At 47.2% G+C, this 11,440-nt stretch overlaps 1 protein-coding gene across 5 annotated transcripts in view; it reads left to right on the plus strand.

Annotated features, from left to right (window-relative positions):
* Positions 1 to 7,002, plus strand: part of C5AR2 (complement component 5a receptor 2) — a 53,843-nt gene extending 46,841 nt beyond the window's left edge. For 3 of the 5 annotated variants that reach the window (XM_032323911.1, XM_032323907.1, XM_032323909.1), the window contains one exon: positions 5,174 to 7,002. In XM_032323911.1, coding sequence (XP_032179802.1) covers positions 5,189 to 6,202 — 1,014 coding nt within the window. In that variant the 5' untranslated portion in view covers positions 5,174 to 5,188 and the 3' untranslated portion in view covers positions 6,203 to 7,002. The other 2 variants (XM_032323908.1, XM_032323910.1) reach the window with 2 other exon arrangements.
* Positions 7,003 to 11,440: the final 4,438 nt, after the last annotated feature.

Below are 11,440 nucleotides of genomic sequence, written 5' to 3' on the forward strand. Positions count from 1 at the left end.
GGAATAGGCTCCCGGCTCAAGGAAGAGCACAGACCTAGTGTTGATGTGCCCCCTGTTCCCCCAACCCGCCGCTACCCACCCCCACAGACCTCTCCTGCTTGTTTTTGAACTTGACCTGAATGGTATCCCTCAGCCACCTCCCCTGCGCGTCTGTCTGCCTCCTTCCCCTCAGCAGCGTCTGTGTGAAATCCATCCACATTCGCCTGTGCGCTTTGTTCTGCTATAGAATATTCCACGGCCGGAGTACACCACGCTATGGTTTCTTCTTCTTTTTTTTTAAGATTTTATTTATTTATTTGAGAGCAAGAGAGAGAGGAGAGAGCACAAGCAGGGGGAGCGGCAGAGGGCAGAGGGAGAGGGAGAAGCAGGTTCCTGATGAGCAGGGAGCCGGATGAGGGACTCGATCCCAGTACCTGAGCCAAAGGCAGACACTTAACCGACTGAGCCCCCCAGGCACCCCCATACCAGGGTACGTTTATGCATTCCCCTGGGGGTGACAACTGGGTGACTTCCCATAGGAAAGTCTTTCCTGGCACGGGTCTTTTGATGAGTATGTGTGTGCTTCTCTGGGGTGGGGGGGAGCATGTGTGTGCTTCTCTGGGGGGAGGGGCGACGTGTCCGCGGATTTGGCCCCGCGGTTCCCTAGGCAGAAGTTCCAACAAGAATGGGTGACTTACAAACACACCCATGCAAAGCGCACGCACACGGGTGCCTGTGGGCTCAAGGAACCGAGAGAGAAACCTAAGTGACCCCTTTGCCGCTCTGTGCCTCAGTTTCCCTCTTTATTCTTTCACTCGCTAAATAGCAACAAAGCACTTGCTGGATGCCGCGTGGTTTTCTAGATGCCAGGGACATGGCAGAGCCCAAAGCCGCGGACGGTTTGGGAAATGGAGCGTCACAAGAATACGAACTTCGGGCGCTTGTCATAAGGGCTCGGCCTGATCCGTGATAGGTACTTGGTAAATGTCATCGGCTATCGTAAACATTATAAAATGATAATTATTATAATAATGGTAATTGTGTTTTCTATGTAGACATGAATCTAATTTACTGTACAAAATGATGATAAAATAACAAGGCTCTTCGTGATTATCATTAAACGTCCTTTATTTACAGTCTGACGCTGGTTCATGAGCCTGGTCCATCCAGCGCGTGGGCTGACCCTCGAACGGCTGCAGGAAAGGGCTGACGTGTGTGCAGATAGGGCAGTGGATGGAAAACACACTCGTTATGTGGAAAAGATAAGGAGATAACACAGTAGCTGTTGGATGTTGCATTTCTCTCAGAGATATTCAAAGGGAAATACCACATTTGGTTGAGCTGCCAACATTAGGGTTCCCGGATTTTGACCAGTAAAAGCTGGGCAGGGCAGGGTCTGAGGGTTGGGAGAGAGGGTGTGTCTGTGTACCAGTAGGTACCAGCAACTTCCACACGACTAATGCTCTCTGGGTCCAGCCAGCTCTCCACTCCGATTCACCTGCTGAATTACCTCTAAGGTAGGAATAGTAATATTCTCTTTTTACAGAAGAGGATGCTGAAGAACAGAGAGGTTAAGTGACTTGCCCAAGATCACACAGCTGGTGAGGGTCTGAATTTTTAAAGGCTGCACACCTTTTACTCTAGTGATAAAAATACTACGAAAGCATCATGCGAAACTCCAAACACACACACACACACACACACACACACACACACACAAAGTGGCTGGGCCTCTTGGCAACTACTTGGCAGGAAGGAGGGGACAGGGCAACGCTCCACTTCCCCTCTGCTTTTCCTGTTGCATCAATGCCCCTAGAGCCCTGGGTAGTGCTGGCTCGCCCACGAGAGCCAGCAGGAAGCCTCAGGGTCAGGCCATTCTGACATAGGGGGGATGACCCACCATCCGCCTGAGCCCTTTCCCTGTGCCACGAGCTTTATCACACGTCACCTCCATGAGGCCTCCCCCAAACTGGTGAGGTAGGTTCACCTCCGTGACTCACTTCTCAGATGAGGAAACCAAGAGAGAGAGCCAAGTGAAACCGAGTTACGGAGCCCGGGTCTGCTCAGGGCCACCGGCTGTGCCACCTTGTGTCTTCTGAATCTAAGGTTTTTGGGTGAATGTGTTTTGGGGCCCAGAGTTCCAGAGTGGGGCTGACACGGTTCAAAACTCAATTCTGTTACTTGCTTACCTGAATGATCTTAGGTAAGTTACTTCTCTAGGCCTCAGTTTTCTTGTCTGCAGAATGGGTATAATAATAACCTGCATAAAAGAACAGTATTAGAATCAGAGGGTTGGGGCGCCTGGGTGGCTCAGTGGGTTAAAGCCTCTGTCTTCAGCTCAGGTCATGATCTCAGGGTCCTGGGATTGAACCCTACATTGGGGGGGGTCTCTGCTCAGCAGGAAGCCTGCTTCTCACCATCCCCCACTTGCCTCTCTGCCTACTTGTGATCTCTGCCTGTCAAATGAATAAATGAAAAAATCTTAAAAAAATAGTTAAAAATAAAGAATCAGAGGGTTGTTATAAGAATCAAACGATTTAAGATTTAAAGGTTCCTGGAGCAGTGCTCAACACATAACACAGTGGGCTCAATGGAGGACAGCTTCTAATAATAATAATAATAATATAATGGTAAGTAATAGTAATATATTATTATATTATATATTTTATTACTATCATAGTAATAATATTTTATAATATGTATTATATGGATATGTAGTAATCTATTACTAATTATATATTTTATATAGTATATTATGTTATATATAATATATAGTAAGTATATAACATACTATAGATAGTATATATTTTTATATACTATCTAATATAGTCATAGTATATATTTATATATAACATACTAATATATAATATTTAATATATTTGATATATAATACTAGTATATATGAGTATATATTAGTATATTACTATTATATAATATTAATATATTAATATTACTAATAGCATTATTATGTATTCTATTACTATATATTCTATTATCATAGTAATAGCAATATTATAATATATTATTATTATTGCTATGATAATAGCACCTCACCTCACTGCTTAGCATCCTCCTATGGCCCCAATCTCATGGGACATAAAAGATAAATGCCTTGACAAAGACTTCCATGGTCCATGATATCTTTCTGTTCTTACCTTCCCCTTCTCTGCCTTACCAACTCCATTCCAGCCACGCTGACATCCTCACTGTTCCTTGAACATGACCATCATGTTTTCACCTCAGGGCCTTTGCACTGGCTATTCCCTCTGCCTGGAACTCTGTCCTCTCAGATTGTCCCTCACTTCCTTTATGGCTTTGCTCAAGAAAGCCCCTCCTTGACCACTCATTTAAAATCCCCTGTGGTTTTTTTTTTTTTTTCCTTTGCTCTAGCATTTATCACCTTCTAAGACACTGTATTTCGCTTATGTATTCCTTTTTTGACTTATTTCTTCCTTATCTGACTCTTCCCGCTAGAGTGTCGGCTCCAAGAGAAAAGAATTTTTTCTTTTGTTTGTCATGGCCCCTGGTGTGCAGCAGTCCTGGAAGAGAGAAGGTACTCAGGAACTTTCTGGAATGAACAAAGGAATGAATGAATGAATCTCCTGGGCAGAGAATTCAACATTTTATTTTTCTTGTTTTCCTAACGCCATCATGATTTTCAGAAACTGCTTGTAGTAGGATTCTAGAAATATTCTGTTTCTTGGTCTTGGTGCCCATCTCCTCCTGGCTGTGATAATGTTGTGAAGCCCAGAGAGCTGGTGCTACATGATGTGTGCACTTCGTGGTCTGGGTTTATGATCGAGTTTATGTAAAAAACAAAATGACATAATTGCTCCGGAGAGACATTTTTCATGGCACCAAGATTCAAAAACACCAATGAAGAAGAATTAAGACAAGTACTTTTGTTGTCAATACGTATTAACCTTTCCCCCTCTTGATGGATATTCGGATTCCAATATTTTAAATTCTAGGGGTGCCTGAGTGCTTAGTTAGTTCACTGCTTTCGGCTCAGGTCATCATCCCAGGGTCCTGGGATTGAGTCCCGAATCAGGCTCCCTGCTCAGTGGGGAGTCAGCTTCTCCCTCTGCCCCTCACCCAGCTTGGGCTCTCTCCCTCTCTCAAATAAATAAATAAAATCTTTTTTTTTTTTTTAAAGGTTTATTTATTTATTTGACACAGAGAAATCACAAGAAGATGGAGAGGCAGGCAGAGAGAGAGGGAAGCAGGCTCCCTGCTGAACAGAGAGCCCGATGCGGGACTCGATCCCAGGACCCTGAGATCATGACCTGAGCCGAAGGCAGCGGCTTAATCCACTGAGCCACCCAGGTGCCCCAATAAATAAATAAAATCTTTAAAAAAAATATTCCATTGGGGCGCCTGGGTGGCTCAGTGGGTTAAGCCTCTGCCTTCGGCTCGGGTCATGATCCCAGGGGCCTGGGATCGAGTCCCGCATGGGGCTCTCTGCTCAGCAGGGAGCCTGCTTCTCCTCATCTCTCTCTCTGTCTGTCTCTCTGCCTATTTGTGATCTCTCTCTCTCTGTCAAATAAATAAATAAAATCTTTTAAAAAAAATTAAAAAAAAAATTCCATCAACACCAATGTTGAGTCACACAATGCTATTCTAGAATTCCAAATAATAATCGGCTGGGGTTCTTTTTCTTTTTTTTTAAATTTATTTGGCAGAGAGAGAGATCACAAGTAGGCAGAGAGGCAGGCAGAGAGAGAGGAGGAAGCAGGCTCCATGCTGAGCAGAGAGATGGGTGTGGGGCTTGATCCCAGGACCCTGAGATCATGACCCGAGCTGAAGGCAGAGGCTTAACCCACTGGGCCACCCAGGCGCCCCTCGCCTGGGGTTCTAATAGTATACTATTTTGGGATTCCAGAATATTTTCTTTATCACGATCAGGTTCTAGCACTGCAATGTTCTAGAACCCCAGGATGCTCATGGGCTAGTGTCCTCAACCTCTGGTGTTCTAGAATTCCAGCCTTCTGACCTGCCTGGGTTCTGATGGGGCCCTATTCTCGAATTCCAGGATGCTCCCCAGCGAGTTCTAAGATGTTAGTCTTCTAGAATTCCAGTATTAGGACGCACTGGAGTTCTGACGCTGTCCTGGCCCAGCTTCCAAGCGGCTAGTGGGGGTTCCTACACCCTGAGGGGTTTGTCAAGGAGTTTTCATGATTTCTCTCCCGTTCAGGTGTCTGGGGCCTGGATGGAGAACACTTCTCTCAGCTACGAGTATGGGGACTACGACGGGGTTCCGGACCTCCCCGTGGACTGCATGGACGGCACCTGCATCTCTGCCTACCCACTGCGCACCGCCGTGTTTCTGCTCTACGCCGCGGTCTTCCTGGTGGGGGTGCCCGGCAACGTGATGGTGGCCTGGGTGACCTGGAAAGAGGCCCGCCGGAGGGTCGGGGCCACCTGGTTCCTACATGTGGCCGTGGCCGATCTGCTCTGCTGTGCGTCTCTGCCCCTCCTGGCGGTGCCCATAGCGCGCGGGGGCCACTGGCCGTATGGGGCGGTGGGGTGTCGGGCGCTGCCCTCGATCATCCTGCTGTCCATGTATGCCAGCGTGCTCCTTCTGGCCGCTCTCAGCGCGGACCTCTGCCTGCTGGCCTTCAGGCCCAGCTGGGGGGCTGCGGCAGGGCGGGCACGCAGGGTGCAGGCAGCCTGCGGGGTCGCCTGGACCGTGGCCTTGCTGCTCACTGTGCCCTCGGCCATCTACCGCCGGTTGCACCAGGAGCATTTCCCTCACCGGCTGGAGTGCGTGGTGGACTACGGTGGCTCTGTGGTGCTGGAGAGCACGGTGACCGCCATCCGCTTTATTTTTGGCTTCCTGGGGCCGCTGGTGGTGGTGGCCAGCTGCCACGGTGCTCTTCTGTGCCGTGCGGCCCGACACCGTTGGCCCCTGGGCATGGCCGTAGTGGTGGGTTTCTTTGTCTGCTGGGCCCCCTACCACCTGCTGGGGCTGGTCATCACTGCCGCTGCCCCACACTCCAGGCTCCTGGCCCAGGCCCTGCAGGCTGAACCGCTGGTCAACGGCCTCGCTCTGGCTCACAGCTGTCTCAATCCTGTGCTCTTCTTGTATTTTGGGAGGACTCAACTGCGCAGATCACTACCAGCCGCCTGTCGACGGGCCCTAAAGGAGTCACAGAGCAAGGATGAAAATGCCGTCGGCCAGAAATCCACCAGCCATGATCTAGTCTCAGAGATGGCAGTGTAGGCTAGAAGGAAACTGGTCTGTGTGCGACCCTTGGATTTCGCAAGCTAGCTTCAGGCATAGCTGGATCCAGTGGCTCAATGATATCATTTCTTACTTTATTCATTCAACAAACATTCATTAAGCACCTACTATGTGTAAGGCCCTGTTATAGGCACTGAGGAAATAGCAGTGACCAAGAGACACAAAGGGAGCTGACATTTTACTGGAGGAAGACAGGAAATAAGCAAAGGAGAAGATATGCAATATAACAAGTTGTGGCAAGGGCTAACCTAAAGGTATAAAGAGGACTGAGTGGGGCAGGGATATAGTAAGCTAGGCAAGGCCCATTGAGTAAGGTGATATTTGAGCCCAAACCTGAGGAAGGGAGGGAGGAGTCATGCTTAAATATGGCAGAAAATCATGCCAAGCACTGGGAGCAGCAAGTACAAAGGCCCTGAGGCACAAAATGCTCAGCATACTTCGGAAGAGCAAAGAGGCCAATGTGGATGAAACAGAGGCAGCAAGAGGGAAAGTAGGGTGAGACAGAGGGAGAGAGGTAGCAGGGGGGCTGGATTTGAAAGCCTTCCAGGCCACAGCAAGTGTTTAGAGAGCCATGGCAGTGTTCTGAGCTGCAGTTATCAGATAAAATATACACCAAATTAAATTTGAGTTTCAGATAAACAGCAAAAAAGTTGTTTGTTTGTTTGTTTTTTTAGCATGAGTATGTCCCATGCAACATTTGAGACATCCTTAAAAAAAAAATTATTTGTTCGGACGTCTGGGTGGCTCAGTCAGTTAAGCCTCTGCCTTCAGCTCAGGTCATGATCTCAGGATCCTGGGATCCTCGGGTTCCTTGCTCAGCAGGGAGTCTGTTCTCCTCTGCCTGCTGCTCCCCCTGCTTGTGCTCTCTCTCTCTGATAAATAAATAAATAAATAAATAAATAAATAAAATCTTAAAGAAAGTATTTGTTGTTGGGGATGCATGTCTGGCTCAGTCAGTGGAACATGTGACTCTTAATTTTGGGGTTGTGAGTTCAAGCCCCACATTGGGTGTAGAGATGACTTAAAAATAAAATATTTACGGGTGTCTGGGTGGTGCAGTCAGTTAAGCATCTGACTCATCGGCTCAAGTTGTGATCAGGATGGAGCCCGAGCCAGGCTCTACGGTCCGTGTGGAGTCTGCTGAAGACTCTCTCTCCCTTTTCCCCTGCCCCTCCCCACTGCTCGTTTTCTCTTTCAAATAAATAAGAAAAGTCTTGAAAAAAATAAAAATCTTGAAAAATTCTTTAAAATAAAAATTATTTGTTGTTTATCTGAATTCAAATTCAAGTGAGCATTCTGTAAAAAAAAAAATTTTTTTTTCCTAAATCAGGCAACCTGGTTTGGGGCAGAGTCATGTCTTGATCTGACTTAGATTTTAATAGGAGACCAGACTATGGGAGAGGGGGAAGGAACATGAGCTACCACTTTGGCGAAGAGACTACTGCCACAGTCCAAGCAAGAAGAGATGCACAGTTGGGTCAGGGTACTAGCAGAGGTGGTGAGAAGGTGACAGATTATGGCTCTGTTTTGAAGGAACTGTCTATGTCCAAGCTCCTTAGCTTGCTATTCAAGACTTCTCTCTGCTGCTGGACGCACTTATGTTCACACCGCTGCAGTGGACAGAATCAGGGCCCCTAATGGGGTCCACATCCGAAACGCCTGAACCGGGGAATATGCGACCTTACATGGCAAAGGGAACTTCGCAGGTGTGATTAGGGATCTTGAGGAGGGGGGAGAGCTTCCCACATGATCTGGGTGGGGCCAAGGCAATCCCAAGGATCCTTCTAAGACAGAGGCAGGAGGGTCAGAGTCACGAGCAGGAAATTTGACAGAGGAAAGAACTATCAGAGTGATGGATGGAAAGGGCCATCGGCCAAGGAATTCAGGAAGGGGCCTGTTGACACCTTGATTGTAGGTGCCTGACCTCCAAAACTTTAATGGAATAAATTTGTACTCTTCTGAGATGCTAAGTTTATGGTCACTTCTTATAGCAGCCACAGGAGACAAAGACAGATTCTCTGGGCTGTATAATTTTCATGCCTCTAGGCCTTTTCTCAAGTTGGTGCCACTGCCTAGAATGGCCTTCAGATCCGTGGTGCCTTATGTGGTAATCACCAGCTCTCGGTGGTACTCAGATGCAAATGAGTTCAAATAAAAAAATGAGTTTCTCAGCCCCAGCTGCTAGTTTTGAAGCTCAACAGCCAGCCCAGGAGTCCCTGGTGGGCCAGTGAAGATTGGAATCTTTCCATCAGTGCAGGCTGTTTCCCGAGACAGGGTTGCTTGGGAATCTCACTTGAGAATCTCTCCCGCTCACATCTTTGAAGCCACATAGTAGTGACATCTGAATGTAGGGTCATGGCTACAGGACAGCATCTCCCACAGAGCTTCTCCTTTAAGGTAAGTCCCACACCAACACAGGGAAGTAAAGGGAGATGCTTCCTTTTATAAGAGGAAGCCCAGAGAGGGGAGGTCATCTGCCCAAGATCACACAGCAAATAAATTGTAGAACTGAGATTTGATCCCGGGTTCACTTGACTCTGCTGCCCATGCTCTTATCTCTGAAATCTTCCTTCCATGCCTTGCTCAAATGACACTTTTCTCCAGGGAGTCCTCTCTGATTCATTCCCCTCTGAGGAGGGAATAGTGTTGTCTTCTCTGGGTTGAGTTTCTGAAACACAAGTTCCCAGGTACATTGTAAATTCCCCATGGCAACATCTGAGCCCTTTTAATTTTAATCTCTTCTCCACCCATCCCAGGCCTGAGAAATAGCAAAACTATCTTCATTTGTCTACACCCTGTTTTCCAACTAGACTGTGAGCTCCCCAATGTTGAAGATCTTTTTCTTGCTATCTCTTCTTCTTTTTTAAAAATCTTTTTTATTTACGATTAAAAAAATTTTTTTTTAAGATTTTATTATTATTATTTATTTGACACAGAGAGAGAGAGAGAGAGAGAGAGCGAGAGCGCACAACCAGGCAGAGACGCAGGCAGAGAGAGGGGGAAGCAGGTTCCCTGCCAAGCAGAGAGCCCGACGTGGGTCTCGATCTCAGGACCCCGACACCACAACCCGAGCCGAAGGCAGAGGCCCAACCCATTGAGCCCCCCAGGTGCCCCTTTACAATTTTTTAAAAAAGATTTTTTATTTATTTGACACAGTGGATGTGGGGGCTGGAGAGCAAACACAAGCCAGGGGAATGGCAGGCCGAGGGAGAGACTGGGCAAGGAGACTGACCGATGTAGGCCTCGATCCCAGGACCCTGGCTGAAGGCAGCCACTTAACTGACTGATTATTCAAAATAATCTTGCTTTTTGTTTGTTGTAACTTCCCCTTTTCTGCTCTTAATTTCATTTGTTTTTTGAACGTATCGATTTCCTTGTTTCCAAAGCACCAGGTCTTAATATTTTTCCAGGAACGAATTTCAAGTTTGCTACTCAGTCCTTGGGTTGGTAGTTGGCGACATACATTGTGAAGTCGGATCTGTTGTCTACTTCCTCCCATTTTTCTTTAAAAAGAAATTGGAGTTCTCTTTTGGAAAGTTCAAGCAATGCTTGGTCAATTTCTTCCCCTTCTTCTTTTGATCATGGCATATGAATTGACTTCTCTATGTTCAGATTGTTTTCCAAAGGTTTAATAATTGCAGCCAACTTCCATCTTGACATCCTAACTCAATGTCCAACACATGACTCAAACCTGAATACATTCAAAAAGGAGCTCTGGATTTTCTCTCTTAGCCCTCCTCTATTTTCCTGATCTCAGTGGATCAGGAAAATACAGCAACTCTGTATTTTCAGGCACTGAGGCCAAAAAAGTTGGGCTCATCCTTGACGCCTCTCTTTCTCTCACATTCAATGGCCAATCTGTCAGCCAACGCCTCCGGGCTCTGCCTTAAAGTATGCACAGAACCATTCTGCACTTCTCACCACCTTCTCAGCCATCATCCTGTCGTTGTGGTCCCCCCCCCCCCCCCCCCCCCGCCTTCTCTCACTTACTGCATCAGCTGCTTTCCAGGGCCTCTTTCCTCTTCTTGGTTCCCTATATCCGTTTCCCACCAAGGGAAACAGAATCTCGCAAGGTCAGAGGTCCCTCCTCTGCTCAAACTCCTCCCATGGCTCCCACCTCACTCAGATGAGAAGCCAAAATCCTCACCTGAGTGTGCCTGGTCTACTCTCCTCCTTTCCTCACCTCATTTCCTGTTATTTCCCCCACTTTCACCCCCTCCACACAAGCCAGCTTGCTGACCTCTGAACTCACCAACAATGTTGCCATGGCAATCTGCTCTTGTGATTTCCTCCAGCTCTGGTGTGCTCCATGGCTTGCTGCCTCACTTATTTCTGCTCCAATACTACTACTTCCTCAGAACTGTCCTCTCTAACCAGGCTACTTAAAATACCATGACTCCTTGCCCCTTTACTGCTTTGTTCTTCTGCACAGAGCCTGGAGATACTACTTGACATTCTTTTTATTTTTATTTAAATAAAAATATTTAAAGGTCAGTTTCTCCTACTAAAACCCGAACTCCCTGGGAGCCCGGCTTCATCTGTTTTGTTCATTGCTGAATTCTCAGTGCCTAGAACTGGCTCTGGAACTGAAGGCTCTACCTTCTCAACCGCAACATTCTCTTAAGGAGAAAGGAGAATGATGGGAGACTGTAAGGAGAAGGAAAGATCTAACATTTATTGAGTGCCTACGGTGCACAGTAGTGAAAAAGCAATTTATGTACCTTATGTGCACATTTTTCACTTACTTTCCCCAACGATCTTGAAAAGCAGATATTATCTTCATGTTGTAAATATGGAAACTGAGGCTCAGACCCACAATGACTGGAGTGCCTAGGACTAGAGAGGACTCTAATTTCTCATTTGTTTAATCATGCATTCAACAAACATTGACTAACTCTCTGATCCTAGTGGTGGACGCTGGACAGCACGGGACCTCCAAGACGAGAGTGGCCCCTGCCTTCATGAGGCTGGGGAGTTGAGCTGAATCATAATTATGGATTATAGTGAATGAATCACAGGAGCACTTTAATAGCCCTAGTGTTTAATATGGTTCTGGCCAGCTTTCTCTCTGGCGTGGGGACGATCCAGCGCAAAGAAAGTTTGGGGGAGCGCAGAGCGCGCGCGATGCATTGGGGGCGGGGGAGGGGCAGGGGGGAGGCGCTTGCAAGTCTCCGCTGCAGCGCTACAGTCGACCTCTAGAGGGCGCAGCGTCATCCA

Source organism: Mustela erminea, chromosome 19 (assembly GCF_009829155.1).
Source record: "Mustela erminea isolate mMusErm1 chromosome 19, mMusErm1.Pri, whole genome shotgun sequence".
Classification (NCBI taxonomy): domain Eukaryota; kingdom Metazoa; phylum Chordata; class Mammalia; order Carnivora; family Mustelidae; genus Mustela; species Mustela erminea.